General features: G+C 41.8%; 1 protein-coding gene across 1 annotated transcript in view; it reads left to right on the plus strand.

Annotated features, from left to right (window-relative positions):
• The window catches only part of LOC134349471 (sestrin-3-like), a 133,920-nt gene that overhangs the window by 99,414 nt on the left and 12,593 nt on the right, over positions 1-21,913 (plus strand). Inside the window, exon 7 of the mRNA XM_063053831.1 lies at positions 20,962-21,080. Within this exon, the coding sequence (XP_062909901.1) occupies positions 20,962-21,080 (119 nt within the window). The remainder of the gene's footprint in view (positions 1-20,961; positions 21,081-21,913) is intronic.

Consider the following 21,913-nt stretch of genomic DNA (forward strand, 5'->3'; position numbering starts at 1 on the left):
AGATGGCTAGCACGAGAGGGCACAGTTTTAAGGTGCTTCGAAGTAGGTACAGAGAAGATGTCGGGGTAAGTTTTTTACGCAGAGAGTGGTGAGTGCGTGGAATGGGCTGCCTTTGGTGACAGTGGTGGAGGTGGAAGCGATAAGATCTTTTAAGAGACTCCTAGATAGGTACATGGAGCTTAGAAAAATAAAGGGCTATGGGTAACCCTAGGTAATTTCTAAAGTAAGTACAAGTTCGGCACAGCATTGTGGGCCGAAGGGCCTGTATTGTGCTGTGGGTTTTCTATGTTTCTTTAATTGCATGAACTATGCCCAACTGGAATGTTACCTTATGAACTCAAACAAAAAGTAGCTTTTACGGTGAATACATGGAAAGATTGAATAGCTTTCTCATGAACATCAGATGTAGATATAAAGCTAACCCAGGATAACACATGAAAAGGGTCAAATATGATGTGATTCCCTAAATCACATTGATTGTATTTACATAAATGATCCACTGTAAGATGGTATATGGGAGACATGATCATCGTATATTTATGTCTTCCTTGCGAATAATGAATCCCAGGCATAATGTCTGTCAATAATATTAGAATAAAGTTCATAATGTCCAGTAGTTGTCAATTTATTTAAAATTCTCTGGGTGGTTAGTAATTTGCTCATTATAGCCCAGCTGTGCAGGCATTTGGCCAAGAGGTTACTAACACATTAACTACAGTGCCTCTTGTTGTCATTGGGCACCACTTCAGCTCGCTTGTAGCGGCTGTTGTATATCCACTTACTTTTCCCTTCTATCTGTAATGCCGAGCTGGTAATTAACAGTGCTTGATAAGGACTTTCCCATCCAGCTCCCAGTGGTTCCTTGTGTGGTTCTTTAATCTGGACCCACTTGCCAGAAATCAGGGTGTGTCCTCCTCCTGTTGGATCACTGCAAATGGCAGCAACCTGTTGAGATGCAGACTGTACAGCTTGGGTTAATTTCACACAATAGTTGACTAAAGTGCCTACCATAATGTCTATATCGACCTCTCTGAGATTGAGGGTTCCCGACAGGAATGTAGGACGCCCTGTTACCACCTCAACTGGACTCGGTTTAGTTTTCGTGTTCGGGGTTGCTCTGACCATAGGAAGAGCCATATGCTTTGCTCATGATACTTAGTCATTGTTTGATGGTCCCATTCATTTGTTTGACTTGTCCTGATGACTCTGAGTGATGTGGGCAATAAAAAGACCATTCAGTGGACAGAATTCCTGATAAACCGAGGCTGTCTACAAGAAGGGTCAGAACCTTCTCTATTTCCTGAGGAGACTGAGGTTCTTTAACATCTGCCGGACGATGCTGAGGATGTTCAACGAGTCTGTGGTGACCAGTGCTATCATGTTTGCTGTTGTGTGCTGGGGCAGCAGGCTGAGGGTAGCAGACACCAACAGAATCAACAAGCTCATCCGTAAGGCCAGTGATGTTGTGGGGATGGAACTGGACTCTCTGACGGTGGTGTCTGAAAAGAAGATGCTGTCTAAGTTGCATGCCATCTTGGTCAATCTCTCCCATCCACTACATAATGTACTGGGTGGGCACAGGAGTACATTCAGCCAGAGACTCATTCCTCCGAGATGCAGCTCTGAGCGTCATAGGAAGTCATTCCTGCCTGTGGCCATCAAACTTTACAACTCGTCCCTTAGAGGGTCAGACACCCTGAGCCAATAGGCTGGTCCTGGACTTATTTCATAATTTATTGGCATAATTTACACATTACTATTTAACTATTTATAGTTCTATTACTATTTATTATTTATGGTGCAACTGTAACGAAAACCAATTTCCCCCAGGATCAATAAAGTATGGCTATACTATACTAAACACTCCGAGTGAAATGTGTTCCTTCGTCAAAGTCGATGTAACATGGCAATCCCCATTTAGGAATATAGTTTGTGATCAGAGTTTTTGCTGTATGCAGCAGTAGCTCTTCATGTTGGAATAGCCTCCACCCATCCTGAAAACTTATCTTCTATTACCCTGGGCACTTTGGCAAAGTAATGTAGTCCACTTGTAGATGTAAAAATCGACCAGGTGGGGTAGGAGTACTTAATTGTAGCTTTTTTGCTGCTCCAGGACTCGTTCTACATCTTTCAAATGCCTGTTGAGATTGTGCTTTGAATTTTGGATTCTACTGCCACTGGGAGAATCTGTCGATCATCTTTTCCACTCTTCTGTGTCCTAGGGAGTATATTTACCATGCCAGATAAGGGAACAATGTAGTTGGAGCTACTGCTCTATAACTAGTGGCATATCTCCTTACTACATCACCGTTTAACTTCCCTCCATTCTCCATCCAGAACCACTTTTCCCAGTTAGAGCATCGAGATTGCATCTCTCGAGTATCTTGTATGTTCATTTGTGATACAGAGTTCAACTTTGTTTCAGTTTTCTGGTTCATTATATATTTTCTCAGAGGTTTTTTTTTTAAACTGCTTTTACCCCTTCCTGTGCTGAATTTTTTGGAAATGCATTTCCACAGAGTGGCTTTTACATTTTAATACAGCAGCTTCTGACAGCGATTGTATGACATTCATAAGTTAGTCATAGAGTCATTGAAAAGCACAGTAGAGAAACAGACCCTTCAGCCCATCTAGTCCATGCCAAGCCATTGAAACTGTCTACTACCATTGACCTGCACCCAGACCATAGCCCTGCATACCCCTGCCATCCATGTACCAATCCAAACCCCTTTTAAACATTTGAAATCGTGCTTACATGCAGCTTGTTGCACTCTCTGACGACCCTCTGAGTGGAGAATTTATCCCTTGTGTTTCCCTTAAGCTTTTCACCTTTCACCCTAAACCCAACCTCTAGTTGTAGTCCCACCAACCCCAGAGGAAAATAGCCTGTTTGCATTTGCTGTATCTATAATTTTGTATACCTCTATCAAATCTCCTCTCATTCTTCTACGTTCCAAGGAATAAAGCCCTAACCTATTTGATCTTTCCTTATAACTCAGGTCCTCCAATCCCAGCAACATCCTTATAAATTTTCTGTACGTTCTTTCAACCTTATTTACATCTTTCCTGTAGGTAGCTGACGAAAGCTACACACAATACACCAAATTAGATCTCACCAACATCTTACACAACTTAACATAACATCCCATCTCCTGTACTCAATACTTTCATTCAAAGGCCAATGTGCCATGAGCTTTCTTTACAACCCTATGCACCTGTGCCACCACTTTCAATGAGTTATGGATATGTTCAATAGGTTTCAATAGGTATATTTAATGTTAGAGAAATGTATACAATTCTTTTTCTTCGCAAACATCCACAAAAACAGAGGAGTGCCCCAAAGAATGATAGTTAAATATTAGAACCCCAAAGCCCCCCCTCAAGTTCCCCCCCCGATGCACAATCAGCAGCAAGGCAATGACCCCCCTCCCCACCAGTAAAAAAAGCATTGGCACCCCCTCACTGAGCTCTCAAGTGTGCAGCAAAGTATTCTGAGATGTCTTTGTCCTACTGCACTCCTGAGTGCCCTACTATTCACTGTGTAAGACCTACCTTGGATGGTCCTATCAAAGTGCAACACCTCGCACTTGTCTGCTATAAATTCCATCTGCCATTTTTCGGCCTATTTTTCCATCTGGTCCAGATCCTGCTACAAGCTCTCGTAGTTTTCCTTGCTGTACACTACACCCACAATCTTGGTGTCATCCCCAAGTTTGCTGATCCAGTTAACCACATTATCATCCAGATCATTGGTATAGATGACAAACAACATCGATCCCTGTGGTACGCAACTGGTCACAGGCTTCCAGTTCTCGTACTAGTTGGCCTTCCTTGATTGGGATTCCTACAGCCAAAAGCATATCGAGAATGACTGTAGGTATTAGCTGATCTTCCTTCTGCCAACTTAAATTTTCAATCAGAATTTTTAGTTCTGCCTGTTGCACAGAGGAACCAGGAGCTGGGCTTCCTGGTTCCAGCACTTCAGTCCTAGAAACAGCCATTTGAAATCCTCTCGCAATCATTGAGGAGCTATCAGTATACAGACCTCTGGCAGAGTAATAACTAACAGTGTGCTGTCAGTCTCCATGGTTTTGGGTTAACACTGCTGTCATGTGTTTTTCGTTGACATACACGGTAAATGGTTTACCTGTGTCAGGTTTGCTTAATGCAGGTGCAGTATACACGTCACCTTTAAAGTTTGAAACTCTTCTAGTTGTTCTTCATCCACAAGGTCATCTAAGCACTTGCTACCTTTCAGCAGGTTGTTGAGCGGCTGAGCAAAAGAATCAGAATTAGGTTTAACATCACCAGCATATGTCGTGAGATGTGTTGTCTTTGCAGCAGCATATTTAATACAATGCAATACTTAATAACAGAAAAATAACATGAGTTACAGTAGATATTTTAGTAAAATTAAGTAGTGCAAGAATAAAAACGTAAAAACAAACAAATAAATAAAAGTAGTGAGTTAGTGTTTGTGGGTTCAACGTCCATTCAGAGATCAGATGGCAGAGGGAAAGCAGCTGTTCCTGAACTGTTGAGTGTGTGCCTTCAGGCTCCTGTACCCTCCTTCCTGACGGTAGCAATGAGAACAGGGGATGTCCTGAGCGATGAGGGTCCTTAAAGATGGATGCTGCCTTTTTGAGGCATCGCTCCTCGAAGATGTCCTGGACGCTGGGGAGGCTAGTGCTCATGATGGACTTGACTAAGTTTACAAGTCTCTGCCACTTATTTTGATCCCGTGCAGCAATCTCCCTCCCACACCAGATGGTGATGTAGCCAGTAAGAACACTCTCCATGGTACATCTGTAGAATCTGCGCGTGTATTTGGTGACGTATCAAATATTCTCAAACTCCTAATGAAATAAAGCTGATGTCATGCTTTCTTTGTAACTGCTTTGAAATGTTGGCCCCAAAATAGGTCCTCAGAGATGTTGACACCCAGGGACTTGAAATTGTTCACTCTCTTCACTTCTGATCCCTCTGAGGACTGGTTCCCTTGTCTCGCCCTTTCTGAGGTCCACAATCAGTTCTTTGGTCTCACTGACATTGAGTGCAAGGTTGGAGCTGTGATACCACTCACCTAGCTGATGTATCTCAGTCCTGTATGCCTTCTCGTCACCATTTGAAATTCTGCCAACAGTCGTTGTCATCAGCAAATGTATAGATGGCACGAGTGTGGAGAGAGTAGAGCAGTGGGCTAAACGCACATCTCTGAGGTGCACCAGTGCTGATTGTTAGCGAGGTGGAGATACTCTTGCCAATCCACACAGATTGTGGTCTTCCAGTGAGGGAGTTGTGGATCCAGTTGCAGAGGGAGGTACTGAGGCCCAGGTTTTGGAGCTTATTGATCAAAGCTGTAGAAATGATTGTGTTGATGAATCTGCCACTAGCTTGTCAATATATTGATTAGCAATTCTTTCATCTTCAGTTCTGTATCATAGTTTAAAAATGCCAGTATTTCGGCATCTCTCTCATTAGGGTAATTTCCCAAATAGTCCAGAAAATTTGTATTTCCCAGTCTGGCTCCAAAAACCCGAGAATCCCAGGTTACACTCACAACATGCTGGAGGAACTCAGCAGGTCGGGCAGCATCTGTGGAAACGATCAGTCAACGTATCGGGCCGGAACCCTTCATCAGGACTTCGTTTCATGGTTGATGCAATTTGCCTCTCAGCCCCAATCTCCTGCCTTCCCTCTGTAACCTTTCATGACCTGACCAATCAACCTCAGCCTTAAATATGCATAAAGACTTTGCCACAGGGAGCTGTGGAGGCAAAGAATTCCACAGATTCACCATCCTCTAGCTACAGAAATTCTGACTCACCTCTGTTCTAGAAGGTTGCCCCTCTATTCTGAGACTCTCCCACCACAGGGAACATCCTCTCCACATCCACTCTACCAAGCTCTTTCACCAATCGATAGGTTTCAATGAGGTCACCCATCATTGTTCTGAATTCTAGTGAATACAGGACCAGAGCCATCAGGCATTCTTCATATGACAAGCCATTCAATCCTAGAATCATATTTGTGAACCTTCTTTGAACCCTCTCCAGTTTCAGCACATCCTTTCTAAAGATAAGGGGCCCAAACCTGCTCACAATACTCCAAGTGAGGCCTCACCAGTGTTTTATAAAGTTTCAATATTACATCCTTGCTTTTATATTCTCGTCCCCTTGAAATGAGTGCTAACATTGCACTTGCCTTCCTTACCACAGGCTCAATCCACAAATTGCCCTTTAGGGAATCCCGCACAAGGACTCCCAAATCCCTTCACGCCTCAGATCACATTTTTGTATTTTCTGTCCATTTCTTCTACCAAAGTGCATTGACCATACACTTCCTGACACTGTTTTCCATCTGTAATTTTATTACCCATTCTCCTAATCTGTCTAAGTCTTTCTGTAGCCTCTCTACTCCCTCAAAACTACTTGCCCCTCCACCTATCTTCATATCGTCTGCAAACTTTGCAACAAAGTTATCAATTCCATCATCAAAATCATTTACGTATAACATAAGAATAATTGGTTCCAACACAGGCCCCTGCGGAACACTACTAGTCACTGGCAGCCAGCCGGAAAAGGCTTCCTTTATTCCCACCCTTTACTCCTGCCCATCAGCCATTGCTTCATCCATGCCAGAATCTTCCTGTAATACCACGGGCTTGTAGCTTGTTAAGCAGCCTCGTGTGACACCTTGTCAAAGGCCTTCTGAAAATCCAAGTACACAGCATCAGCAGAATCTCCTTCATCGATCCTGCTTGTTTCCTCTTCAAAGAAGTCCAACGGATTTGTCAGGCAAGATTTTCCCTTGAAGAACCCATCCTGCCTTCGGCCTATTTTATCATTTGCCTTCAACTACTCTGAGACCTCATCTTTAACAATCGACTCCACCATCTTCCCAACCACTCAGGTCTGACTAACTGGCCTATAGTTTCCTTTCTTCTGCCTCTCTCCCTTGAGGAGTGGAGTGACATTTCTAGTTTAAGTTCCTCAAGGACAGGCTAGGAGCACTGAATAGATCATCTTCCTTCTTAAACATAGTGTTGAGCTTTGTGCAGCAGATGATCTCCGATCTGAGCAGCAATTCCAAGCAGTGCAGGATTCCTCCAGCACGGTCCAGGAGGCAGATAGCATTTCAGCATATCTGCTTCAGGCTCTCATGTTGCCTTCTTTCAACGCAGTGAACACTGACCACAGGAGTCACAAATTTGGCATTGGCAGATAACATTTGTCACTTCGTTTCCACTCTTTGGCAAATCATGGAGGCCACATTTTAAATAGAGCAGCAAGCTGCCAAGATATTGATGTCGACCTGTATCGTTTGCTGCCGATATTGATGTGCTGGCTGAAGCTGAGGCAGTAGAATTCCTTTTGATTCCACTGTAAGTCAGAGTTAATGTAAGATCTGGATAAGTTCCGACCCTGTCCCATGTAGAAGCTTGTTAAGTGGGCTTTTCCCACTTGCCTCTGGCTAAGAATAATCAAATGTGATTGGTTCTGTTTGAAGTTTTAGTGATTTGTTTTGCGCTAGTGATTCGGAGAACTGCAAGATGTTGCGGATATCTTTAGTCACTTGGCTAACACCAGCGATTTGATCATGCATGCAACGAGTTTCAGAAAAGACTTCCTTTTATTAAAATGTGGATGATTCACGGTTATTTATTAACATTTAAACTGCATATGATTGCTCCCTCTACACCAAATGAACTATGCTTGGTCAGAGAGCTTTCTTCCCCCGTCGTCCAATAACATACTACGGGTGGATGCCCTCCATTTATTCTCACTGAAATGCTGTGTTTCAAAGGGGATTTATTTTAATACGGTACATTTGGTGAGTGTTGTGCTGGAGTTTGACCAGGACTTTCCAGAGTGGGTCCTGCTACTCACTGCTTGGTTTCCCCATTGCCCCTTTGCTTGGATGCTTCGTATCTGAAGGTGCTGAGTAAACAGTCAGATAGACAGGAAAACTGGAAGGGGTGGGTATGTGTTTACTTTTTAAGCTATTAACCTTTATGGAATGCTGCTGAATGTCAAAAATAATCAAAAGCGTACAAGTCTATAAAAAGTCAATTCAAACTCATTTGAAATTCTTAAATACATTACTTCAAGAACATAATTTTTAAAAAACTACTCCCTGCTCCTAACATGTCCCGTTCTTTAAACAAAGTCAAAAATGCTGGAGGTAGTTAATAATTCAGACTGCATCTGTAGAGAGCCTCATTTCAAATCGATGACTTTTTCTGTGCTACAAAAATGAGAAGTCTAAATGCATCTTAAGTTGCTGAGAAGGAGGCAGGACTTGAGAGTTTGGCTGCCATAAGGTGGAATCTGTGCTCTTTAATTGTAGCGGATCTTTCAAGTCAGCAAATTCAAATGAACAAAAGAGGAATTTGAAAACAGAGTCATTAGACTGTAGATGCTGGAATCTGAAGCAATATGTAGCAACTGGAATGGGGATGCAAAATACTGTAGTTTATGGAAATCTGATAGCATTCCTAGAGGAAAATAGAGAACAAACTGGAATGGTTGGTTAGCTGAGATCATTGATTAGATTTGGGGAGGGGGGGCACAGTAACGGCGTAACGCTATTGCATTGCCAGCAACCAGGGTTCTTTTCCGCCATTCTGTCGAAGTAGTTTGTCTATTCACGCATGGGATTGCTCCGGACTCCTGCCGTGTTCCAAAGCTGCACGGGTTAGTAGGTTATTTGGTCGCATTGGTGTAATGAGGTGGCATGGGCTCATTGGGCCAGAATGCCTGTTACAGTGCTTTACCTCTAAATAAGCATTACATCCTAGTGGGAACTTGGGATACCATTCTTTGAGCTTGTGTTGGGCTTTGGAGCACTAACAGACAAATGAAAAGGAGTGGAATAGGGACCTGTAATTGTCAGGCAACTGGAACTCGGGGTCTTTGTGGATTGAGCAGGGCCATTCTGCTGCTTGGTCACTCAGTTTGCATTACTGCAGAGGAGACCACATAACTCACATGCAATCAGTGTGTGAAATTTAAATCTGTACAGGCAAACTGCTGCTTTGCCTGCAGAGATTGTTTCGTTCCCTCAATGGCAGAGAGAGAAGAGGTTAAAGGAAAGATGTTGCACCTCCCACAGTTGTATCGGACAATGCCATTAGAAGGAGGATGTTCAGCAAAGATGGAAGAGTGAACCAGGGAGAGACGATAAATGGCCCCTTTGGGATGCTGAAAGGTGAAGGGAGTGAGGGATTCTGAGCAGTTGGTTACTATGTCAGCTACAATATCTAAGCACAATTAGAGAGAATTAGAAATGATACAAACTGAAACTAGGGATATTTGATTTGCATTAATGCATGACAACAAATGTAATAGCTGGGGTCCCAGATAACAGCAAAGGCAATTGGCTTTTGTGGCATTGGGATGCCTTGTTTTACCAAGGTGCAAATTGATTTACGGTGTGGGAGCAGTGGTGGCAACCACAGAATACTGGTCATATATGGGCTATAATTTCTAAGAAAGTGAAAATAGTCTTCCAACATTCCAGGAGCACCCCGAGATTATTGAAACATAAATAACTCAAATGTTTGCCAGTAAAATCAAAAGTGGAATAAAGTGAGCAACTATCCAAAATCTATCCCAAAAATAGTCACTTGGCTTGAACATGTAAACTGCTGTAACTTAACATATTCCTGGTAAGTCCTTTTGTTTTTACACACACTCTGTACACTATTTTAACTATATATACACACATAGTTAATATAAAAGAATCATGAAGAATTGTTTCACATCTACAAACGTTTGTATATTTCTGAGATATATCAACATAAAATGCCTCATTTTTCTCTTAGCTACAGCATTCATCTTTCACGTGCTCTAGAGTGCGTTCATTTTGGTCATTGATGCCACAATGCTCTTTCACAGATGAATTATTATCATCTGCATTATCTAGTTCTGACATTAAAACCATTTAAATAAAATGTAGAAAATTATTTCCTTATGCAGAGAGAATTAATTTTACTTGTCTAGAAATGCCAAATAAATGCAAGACTACATGAATAAATAGCATTGGAAAACGTCTTCACCAGACACTCTGGAAAAGCTTATTAATAGTTCAGATTGGGTGGAGAGAGGACTCGTAAGTAAATTAACTCAAATACTGAATTTTCTTGAAGTTTAAGCAAGTATAAGATAACCAATAGTTAGCAGAGTCATATTGCAGTATCTTAATCTACAAAGTTTAGGACTAAAAGAAGACATGAAGGCATGAGGTTGCTCTGACAGTCAAGGTGAAGGAGAATCTCAAGGTCTTCCACAAATATATTAAGAGCAAATAGATAGCAAGGGACAAAAGTGGTCCACTTGAAAATTGGTGGATGTCTATTCATGGAGACAAAGAAATGGGGCTGATCTTAAATGGATTTTTTTTTTGCACATGTGTCCATTGCCCGAGGAAATAGAGTCTATAGAACTGAGGTAAAACAGTAATGAAGTCATGGACCATATCCAGATTACAGAAGAAGAGGTGCTTGCTGATTGATGCAAGTTATGCTTGATAAGTCCCTAGGACTTGAGAAGGTGTTTGCTTGGACCTTGTGGGAGGCCATTGCAGAAATTGCAGAGGCCCTGGCAGAAGTATTCAAAACATTCTTTAGCACGGGTAAGGTACTGGAGGATAGCTAATATTGTTCAAGAAAGCCTCTAAGAACAAGCTAGGAAATTATAAATTGCTGAGCCTGATGTCAGTAGTGGGTAAATTAATAGAAGGTCTTCTAAGGGACAGGATATATACAGTGGCATGCAAAAGTTTGGGCACCCCTGGTCAAAATTTCTGTTACTGTGAATAGCTAAAAGTGTACAAGATGACCTGATTTCCAAAAGGCATAAAGTTAAAGATGACACATTTCTTTAATATTTTAAGCAAGATTATTTTTTTTATTTCCATCTTTTACAGTTTCAAAATAACAAAAAAGGAAAAGGGCCTGAAACAGAAGTTTGGGCACCCTGCATGGTCAGTACTTAGTAACACCCCCTTTGGCAAGTCTCACAGCTTGTAAACGCTTTGTGTAGCCAGCTAAGAGTCTTTCAATTCTTGTTTGAGGGATTTTTGCCCATTCTTCCTTGCAAAAGGCTTCTAGTTCTGTGAGATTCTTGGGCCATCCTAAATGCACTGCTCTTTTGAGGTCTATCCACAGATTTTCAATGATGTTTAGGTTGGGGGACTGTGAGGGCCATGGCAAAACCTTCAGCTTGCACCTCTTGAGGTAGTACATTGTGGATTTTGAGGTGTGTTTAGGATTATTATTCTGTTGTAGAAGCCATCCTCTTTTCATCTTCAGCTTTTTTACAGACTGTGTGCTGTTTGCTTTCAGAATTTGCTGGTATTTAATTGAATTCATTCTTCCCTCTACCAGTGAAATGTCCCCCTTGCCACTGGCTACAACACAAGCCCAAAGCATGATCGATCCACCCCCGTGCTTAACAGTTGGAGAGGTGTTCTTTTCATGAAATTCTGCACCCTTTTTTCTCCAAACATAGCTTTGCTCATTGCGGCCAAAAAGTTCTATTTTAACTTCATCAGTCCACAGGACTTGTTTCTAAAATGCATCAGGCTTGTTTAGATGTTCCTTTCCAAACCTCTGATGCTGAATTTTGTGGTGAGGATGCAGGAAAGGTTTTCTTCTGATGACTCTTCCATGAAGATCATATCTGTGCAGCTGTCGCTGCACAGTAGAACAGTACATCACCACTCCAGAGTCTGCTAAATCTTCCTGAAGGTCTTTTGCAGTCAGACAGCGGTTTTGATTTTCCTTTCTAGCAATCCTACGAGCAGTTCTCTCGGAAAATATTCTTGGTCTTCCAGACCTCAACTTGGCCTTCACTGTTCCTGTTAACTGCCATTTCTTAATTATATTACGAACTGAGGAAACAGCTATCTGAAATCGCTTTGCTATCTACTTACAGCCTTCTGCTGCTTTGTGGGCATCTTTTATTTTAATTTTCAGAGTGCTAGGCAGCTGCTTAGAGGAGCCCATGGCTGCTAATTGTTGGGACATGGTTTGAGGAGTCAGGGTATTTATAAAGCTTTGAAATTTGCATCACCTGGCCTTTCCTAACAATGACTGTGAACAAGCTAATTAAGGTCGGAGACCTTGGTAAAAGTTATCTGAGAGCTCAAATCTCTTGGGGTGCCCAAACTTTTGCATGGTGCTCCTTTCCTTTTTTTCCTACTCTAAAATTGTACAAGACAAAAATAATGCACTAATCTTGCTTAAGATGTTGAAAAGAACATTTCATTTTAAACTTTATGACTTTTGGAGATCAGTACATCTTCTACTTACTTAACTATTCATAGTAACAGAAATTTTGACCAGGGGTGCCTAAACTTTTGCATGCCACTATATAAATACTTGAATAGACAGGGACAGATTAGGGATAGTCAACTTGGCTTTATGTGTGATATGTCAAATCTAACCAATCTTAGAGTTTTTCGAGGAGAGTTGAACATTGTCTACGTGGATGTTAGAAAAGCATTTGACAAAGTCCTGCATGGGAGGTGGGTCCAGAAGGTTCAGTCACTTAGCATTCAGAATGAGTTAGTAAATTGGCTTCACAGAGAAGCTAGAGAATTGTAGTAGATGGTGGTCTCTCTGACTGGAGGCCTGGAGCTTGTGGTGTGCCGCAGGATCAGTGCTGGATCCATTGTTGTTTGTCATCTGTATTGGCAATTTGGATGATCGGGTAAACTGGATCAGCAAATTGCAGTTGACATCAAGATTGGGAGCATAGGTGTACAGTGAGGAAGGCTATCAAAGCTTGCAGTGGGACCTGGACTGGCTGAAAAATGGCAATGAAATTTAATGCAGACAAGTATGAGGTGTTGCACTTCGAGAGGGCAAACAGAGTAGAACTTGTACAGTGAATGGTAGAGCACTGAGGAATGTAGTAGAACAGAGGGATCCTTTAATACAAATCCATTATTCATTGAGAATAGCATTACAGGTGGATAGGATCATAAAGAAAGCTTTTGGCACACTGCCCTTCCTATATCAAAGTATTGAGTACAGGAGATGGGATATTATGTTGAAATTGTACAAGACGTCGATGAGGCCCAATTTGCAGTATTGTGCACAGATCTGGTCACCTACCTAAAGGAAAGATATCAATAAGATTGAAAGAATGCAGAGAAAATTGACAAGGCTGTTTCCTGGAGTTGAGATCCTGAGTTATAAGAAAAGGTTTGAACAGGTTAGGACTTCCTTTCCTATACCATAGGAGAATGAGGAGAGATTTGACAGAGGTATGCAAAATTGTGAAGACTATAGACAGGGTAAATGCAAGTAGGCTTTTTCCACTGATGTTGGTTGAGACCAGAACTAGAGACCATAGGTTAAAGGTGAAAGGTGAAATATTTAAGGAGAACCTGAGGGAGAAATTTCTTCACTCAGAAGGTGATGAGAGTGTGGAATGAGCTGCCAGTGAGTGGATATGGGTTCGATTTCAGCATTTAAGAGATATTTGGATAGGTGTGTGGACGACAGGGGTAAGGAGGGTTATGGTCCAGGTGCAGGTCAATGGGACTAGGCAGAATAATATTCCGGCACAGACTAGATGTGTTGAAGGGCCTGTGCAGTAATACTCGAATATTTGAGAGATTTCCTTTTTTGAAAACAAATGGGAGAGTTCCAGGTGTGATCAATTCATTAGTCAGATGTATAGGCATGATGTTCTGGAGCTGTGACCAGGAATCCCAAGTTTAAATGGTAATTCCTCAGTACATAACACACTTCTGGAAGGGAAGGGTGAGCCAGTTGAATTATTAAAAAGAAATGAACAAGCCAGGTAAAAGGGTTCAAAGCAAAGGGAGAACATCAAAGCTATAGGGCTGGTGCAGATTTGGTAAATCAGGATGATGGCAAGGTTTATAAATTGAAGTTTGAGGAGAGATTTAACACTAGGTAGGATTAGAGAATTTGAATACTAAAATTGAGTAAACTGAGCTCTGACCTCACCATTACCTCCTCTCCCCATTCTAGTTTGTTCCCTTTAAAACTTCCATCTTCTGACTCTGGCCCTTACACCAGTTAAAACAGAGATTCTGAAAACAAAGAGTGGTGGGAGCAGGTTGTTACACAATATTACAGAGCAGTAGAGGCAAGTGTGAAAACCAGGTGGGCATTTGAGGAAGGGAAAGATGCAAGAGAAGTGAGATGGGGTTTGCCTTGCTCCAGTAACGAACCACACCGATGCAGTGTATTCAAACGGCAACATTTTCTGTCGCAAACTTCCCAAAATATAGAATAGGAGTTGTGCTTCAAAGAATTAACAATGTTTCTAAAACAAGAAAACTATCTACAACAGCAGTCCCCAAGCCGCAAGGAAACAATATGATTTGGCGATAGGAGTCAGCTGCATCTTTCCTCATTCCCAGTCACGCCCTGTTGAGCATGAACGCACGCGAGGTCATTACGCACGTGTCATCCATGTCAGCGCGGGAAGGAGATCAACTCCTCGAGCCTGCAAATGACGACGGGCTGAAAAGTATGTTTGACATAACATCTCTGCCGGCATTCTGGATAAAAATCCAGGCTAAATATCCTGAGATAGCCACGAAAGCACTGAAAACGTTGCTTTCATTTCTAACATTTTTCTGCGAAGCGGAGTTTTCTGCAATGAATGCAATGAAAACTAAATTGCATAATAAAATGGACATAAGGAACCCCTTTCGAGTATCGCTGTCTCCCATCACCCTTCGATGGGACTGTCTTGTTGCAGGAAAACAAGCCCAGGGCTCCCACTGATTCAGCAATATTGGTGTGTTGCAATGATTTTATATGTTCATACGGGGAAAATATGCGCTGTGTGTTTAATATCCAAACATTACTTAAAATGTTATGATGCTATTGACTTACTTATATAACCATATAACAATTACAGCACGGAAACAGGCCATCTCGGCCCTTCTAGTCCGTGCCGAACGCTACTCTCACCTGCACTCAGCACATAACCCTCCATTCCTTTCCTGTCCATATACCAATCCAATTTTTCTTTGAATGATAATATCAAACCTGCCTCTACCACTTTTACTGGAAGTTCGTTCAATACTTACTTCAAGCTCCCCTGTCCTCCCCTGATAATTGACTTATCGCTATATTCATGCAAGGAAGATATGCACTGTGTGTTTAATATTAAATTCGTTAGATAAATCCTTTTAGAAACAGAATTGAGTATGTTAGCCACTTATCACCTATATTCCGGTCATGATTAACAACCCCCACCCCCCCCCAAACAGTATCGCCAAAAACTATTTGCAGAAAGAAAATAACAGCAGGTACACGCATGCGTACTGGTGCCCGCGCAAGGCTTCATGGTCATTGTAGTCTTGCTCTGGTAAACACAATGTATTTGACTGCTACTCTTGTCCGTTGGCTACCCTACCCGCCCCCCCCCCACCCCCGAGTTGGCCGGTCCGCAAGAATATTGTCAATATTAACCAGTCTGCAGTGCAAAAAAGGTTGGGGACCCCTGATCTACAAGATAGCGGCAGAGATATTAGAATGCACATTTTGTAAGTGATTTAGTATTCAACACCTATAAATGCAGACACCCTTGGGACCCTGATTGGCTGCTAAACCATGTCCCAGTGCCAATCCTGATTCCTGCAGCTTCCTTCTCCCCTCTCGGTGATGACCTTTTTTCCCATTCACCATCACGTTACTACAGACTGCTTATACGACGCTGACCCCCATGCTTGTGATCCAGAGCCCAGCTGACTTCCACTGTGAAAGAAAACCTTTGCACAACACAGGTGTGTGCAGCCACTCAACCTGTGCCCTCGCTGGACACAGCACTGCTTTAATGCACTTCTGGCTCCTTGGAATTTCTGGAGTTTTGCACAGGTGCAAATATAGGTTTGTGGTGTACCTAGAGGAAAGGGAACCATCTCTTTCCTCTATTTCTGTTTCCTGGTTTATGGAACGCACTGGGTTCACTGTTAATTAACTTCTTAAGTGAGTGAATAAAGTTCCTTTCTCCCCCACTTTGTTTTTGCATAGTCAATATGATATGCAATGTTTATTAATCATTTCAGAGGTTTTGGGGCGTGGGTGTGGTTAAGCAGTAAAATGTGGCAGTTACTTTAAATCAAACTAAAACTGCTGAGAGACTAAGGAGATCGACGCTCTATGATGCGATTCCAAGTAACAAAGTTCCAAAGTCAAAGAAGTTACTTTTGATCCTTTGTTACGAAACCAGCAAAGCGGAACGATCTTGTAGCGATGGGGAAAAACTAACAAAACTAAATTAGTGATAAAATGTTCAAATTAGCGAAGTAACAAAGTTAGCAGTCGAACTAATGTATTTAAGCAAAGTTAGCAATCTAGTTAGCATTCCAATAATCTCCTAATTAGTGTAACTAATCAGTCGAGCTGAATTATCATTCTATACGTATTTAAGCCTACTAATAACGGTCAACATAAAAAATATCATTCTCTGTGGCTCAACCTCCTCTCTACCAGACTGAACTAAGCAACTAGTGAAACGTGTATACTGAACTATACTCATTTGCTTCTACCAGAAAATAGATGCATGGCTCTACGGGACAGAAAATAGACACATGGCTTCTATAGCAACTTTTGTATTAGGCTGGGCATACTAGCCTTTGGTTCATTCTGTGGGGGGGGGGATGCTGGCTACTCTGTCAAAAGGCTTCATGTGGACTGATCAGACTGATTAAAAATGGAGCCCTTGAGTCTGCCTGTGCCAACCATCAACACTCTACACCAGTTCAGATCTGTTCCCATATTTCCATTAGCTCTCCCATCCCGACCCCTCCCGCAGATTCGACCATTTGCTGCCACATCAGGGACAACTTGCAATGGCCAATTCACCTTCCACCCTTGTGTCATTGGATGTGGGAGGAATTTGGAGCACCCTGGTAAAATTCATGTGGTGCTGGAACATGCAAACTTCAGAGAGAGAGCACCGGGGGTCAGGCTCAAACCTGGGCTACTGCAGGAACTCTAGTAGCTGTGTCAATCCACCATAAGGGCAATTTGAGAAAGTGACTCTGGACTGCACCAATTGAGGTACAAAGGAGAACCACTTGCCCATCTGAGTTCTGATCTTACTAAATGTTTGAACTAACTGTCACGTAAAGCTCGCCTTTCCCCTCTCCCTTCCCCCCCCTCCCCCTCCCCCTCCCAACCCCACTATACTGCTGGGTGAGACAAAGTGCCTGATTCAGCAGTAAGTGAAGTTGGTTTTCAGCAGCTTTGTATTGTGTCAAAGTAATTAATACTATATTAGTGTTCAAGAAAAACTTTTTTCTTCAGTAAACCTGCAATCAGTAATATGTTGAAAGTATTCCTATTGCTGTCTCAATAATCGTTGAAAAGTATTTGTGCCTCTTCATTAAAACTCTCAGGTCTATGCTGATATAGTGATGTCAATTAATGTAGGTAATCATGACTTGCGTTGACTGAAGATTAGAAAGCAAACAGCTACGGAATATCAGGGTATTCATGCAAATTATTGAAGCTCTTAAGAGATTCTGAACAGTTCTGGTCCTGGCACACCTGAGGACACCCTGTAGAATCTTCAAATCCCCTTAATTGACAGCCAGGTTTGCAAGCAACTATAACTGGAAGGGGAAACGTGGTAATATGTATACTTCGGTAGCTTTAATGTAGCACAGGCAATTTCAGCAAACTGCTGTATGTTTTGAGAACATAGAACTGACTGTACACCTTGAGGCTGATCTAGCATTCAAAAAGATCATTGCTGATCCCTTACCTTGTCCTCTTTACTGCCTAATTCTCATGGCATTTGAGTATTGCCGATGCATTTTCCCATCATTAGTTTCAGAAGTGTTCAGACAAATGGCCGTCTCTTTGACAGACACTTGTTATGTGCAAATTACAGTAGAAACAGTTTCTTTGACGGTAATATTGCACCAGCACCTTTAATGAAAGACGCACTTCTGGGCAAATATGTTTTATTGTTCCAGGCTTAATTGTGCAATTAACTGAACTTCCCTGGAATGATTTCATGTGTTGTGTAAGTAAATCACTTGTATCCAAATATGAGCACACTGTTTTTCTGCCGCAAGAGTACCATCTATATCTGAGTTAATAAATGATCTCATTACATGCATTTCTGGTTAGATAAATGTCATGTATTACCACCTGCTAGCTAGTTTGCAGAAAACCCAGAAGATCAAATAGTTATCTTGATAGTAACCATATCAAAATTGTTTGAGCTTGCTACAAGTCAAAAGGGATGCTGGCTAAGGTAGCTGTATTAACTGTGTTCACATCTACAATGTAGAAATCAAAATCAGGTTTAATATCACTGACATGTGTCTTGAAATTTGTCGTTTTGTGGCAACAGTACAGTGTGATACAGTAAAAAAACTATAAATTACAATAAGGAATATATTTTTAAATATAAGTTTATAAAAAATTATTAGCGCAAAAATACTGAGGTAGTGTTCATGGGTTCATTGTCCATTCAGAAACCTGATGGCGGAGGGGAAGAAGCTGATACTAAACATTGTGTGTCTTCAGGCTCCAGTTTCTCCTCCCTGATGGAAGCAAAGGGAAGAGGGCTTTTCCTGGGCGATGGGGGCATCTTTAATGATAGAAGCTCCCTTTTTGAGGCGTCGTCTTTTGAAGGCTTCTGCCAGTGATAGCTATAGCTGAGTTTGCAACCTTCTGTAGCTTTTCCCAATCCTGTGCAGTGCACCCACTCGCCCCCCCATCCCCCCGCCAAACCAGGCAGTGATGCAACCAGTTAGAATGTTCTCCATGGTACAACTGTAGAAATTTGCTCGAGTCTTTGGTAAAGTAACAAATCTCCTCGAACTCCTATGAAGAAAGACACTGACGTGCCTTCTTTGTAATTGTATCAATATATTGGGCCCAAAATAGATTTTTAGAGATGTTGACAGAAGGAACTTTAAACTACTCTCCCCTTCTGCTGCTGATCTGTCAATGCATATTGGTGTATGTTCCCTCAACTTCTCCTTAAAGTCCACAATTAATTCCTTGGTCCAACTGAAGTTGTAATTACGACAGCACTCAACCAGCTGATCTATCTCACTTTTGTACACCTCCTCGTCACCACCAGAGATTCTGCCAACAGTTGTGTCATCAGCAAATTTATAGACCATGTTTGAGCTGTGCCCAGGCACACAGTCACAGGCAGCGGGCTAAGCACATGTCCTTGAGGTATGCTGGTGTTGATTGTCAGCAAAGAGCATTGAACAGTACAGCACAGGAATAGGCCCTTTGGTACACCGTGTTGTGCCAATCCAATTAAACTAGCAATCAAATGGCCAACTAAACTAACCACTTCTACACAATCTCCATAGTCTTCCTTTTCCTTCACGTTCATGTGCCTATCTAAACATCTCTTTAAAAATCCTGAATGTATCTGCCTCATGCAACACATTCCAGACAGCCACCATTCTTTGTTTTAAAAAAAATAGCCACTCACATCTCCTTTGAATTTATGCACTTTAACCATAAATGCATGTTCATCTGGTATTAGACATTTCAATCCTGGGAAAAGATGCTGTCTGTCTACTCTTACCAGTGCTTCTCATAATCGTATAAACCTCTACCAGATCTCCCCTCATCCTCTGCTGCTCGGGAGAAAACAACCCAAGTTTGTCAAAACCCTCGTGGTAGCACATGCCCTCTGATCTAGGCAGTATTCTTCTGCACCCTCTCCAAGGCCCCAGCGTCCTTCCTGTAATGACGCAGCCAGAGCTGTATGCAGTACCCTGGATGTGGCCTACTAGAGTTTTATGAAACTGCAACATAACTTCCTGACTTTTGAACTCAGTACCTTGGGTAATAAAGACAAGCATTCCATGTGCCGCCTTAACCACCTGTCAACCCCTGCAGCCACTTTCAGGGAGTTGAACTTGTACGTCAAGATCTCTCTACTCATCAGCAGTATAATATCTATTCCCGTTTGACCTATCAATGTGCAACACCTCACATTTGGCCAGATTAAACTCTATCTGTCATTTCTTTGCCCCTATCTGCAACTGATCTATATCCCATTGTATTATTTGCCAGTCTTCCATGCTACCCACAAACACCACAAATCTTCATGTCATCCACAAAGTTGCTAACCCACCCATCTACATTTTGATTCAGGTTATTTATGTACATCACAAACAGCAAAGGTCCCAGCACACATCCCTGCAGAAAACCACTGCTGACAGACCACCAGAGCATAAGTCCCTTCAGCCACTATCTTCTGTCTTGTGAGTGATTGAAGATGTCTTTGAACGTTCCCGCCAGTTGGTTGGTGCAGATTTTTATTGCTCTATCATTGGGGCCTGACGCTTTTGTTTAAAGTCTGCTAGTCAGGGTGTGGTGTCAGTTCCCTGCAACTTGCTGTCACGACAGAGGTATGCTTCAGTTATCTATCAGGCGACAAGTTATTATTAACAGGCACTGAAAGATATAAAATCAAATAAGGATGAAAATGGGCTGCATACATAAAAGGGAGTGGAGAATGGAATAGAGAACTGTTAGGACTGGTATCAGAAAGTGTAGAACTGATTTCCAAGAGGAATATTAAATTCCGCTCACTGGAAGTGTGTTCAGTTGGTATTGTAGGAAAAGTTGATTAAAATGAATTGAAATAAGTTTTCCTAACCCTATTTTGTATTGAATATTCTCAAGAATGTGGTAATAATTGTTAAATAAATTATTAATTGTCTTTTTGCTTTTTCAAAAAAAAGACTTCTGAGTGTAAATTTGCAATTTGTAAATATTACTCGAATCTTCATGGTTATGAGTGAACCAGATCACTGGTCAGTAAAATCTCCCTTTTGTTTTGATGCCTTCTCACAAGTGTTCAAAAAAGCCTTCTGGTTTTGCTTTTTTTGTTTTCTTTACCATAGGAAGAGGCTGAATTTGTCCTTCATGCTTACATTACTTATGCATTGAACTTAATGACCCAACAGCTTACGAAGATGAGTGGGTTCCAACCTCTTGCATATCTCGCTATGTAGACGACCCAAGCTTTGGGTATAAAGACTTTGCCCGACGAGGGGATGATCAGCTTCCTACATTCCGGGCACAGGTAACTTATCTCTGATTTAGCTGCAATAGAAATAGATTCTTCTTTCAAAGATCTGTAACAAAACATGCCATGCAAATGTTCCTAGTACAACTGAATTTGCTAGGATATCTCTCCTGATACAAGTGGGAGGAAAAAATAATTCATTTTCAGAAAGGGGAGGTAATTACAAATGAGATTCCATTTCAGACTGAACAACCAAACTCTCTCTAATTAGATTTTTGACAATGAAATTGCCAAATCAAGAGCCCAATAAAGTCACCATCATATATTATGAATATCTGGAGAAGCTTACAAGACCATAACGTATAGGAGCAGAAGTAAGCCTTTCGGCCCATCGTGTCTGCTCCACCGTTTAATCATGAACTGATCCGATTCTTCCAGTCATCCCCACTCCCCTGCCTTCTCCTCATACCCCTTGATGGCCTGGTTAATCAAGAACCTATCTATCTCTGCCTTAAATATACCCAATGATTTGGCCTCCACAGCCTCTCATGGCAACAAATTCCACAGATTTACCATCTCTGTTCTAAATGGATGTCCTTCAATCCCGAAGTCGTGCCCTCTTGTCGTAGACTTATAAATTGCCGATCTTGAATTAAGTGTCACAGTGTAGAATGATGGATTCATCAATTCTGTTGTTCACAAACCAGAGTATTATTGATATTATCAGCCTGCCATTAGTGTTCCTAATCATAATCGAGAATCAGCCTAGTTTGTCATCCATTTATTGTGGGCACAGCAGTGTAGAATACATTGTTATTCAGCCAGTAATTAAGTAGTCTGGTCTAATGAGCCAGAGTCATCTTCAAATTACCAATCCAGTCACACTGGTG

Source organism: Mobula hypostoma, chromosome 7, assembly GCF_963921235.1.
Source record: "Mobula hypostoma chromosome 7, sMobHyp1.1, whole genome shotgun sequence".
NCBI lineage: Eukaryota > Metazoa > Chordata > Chondrichthyes > Myliobatiformes > Myliobatidae > Mobula > Mobula hypostoma.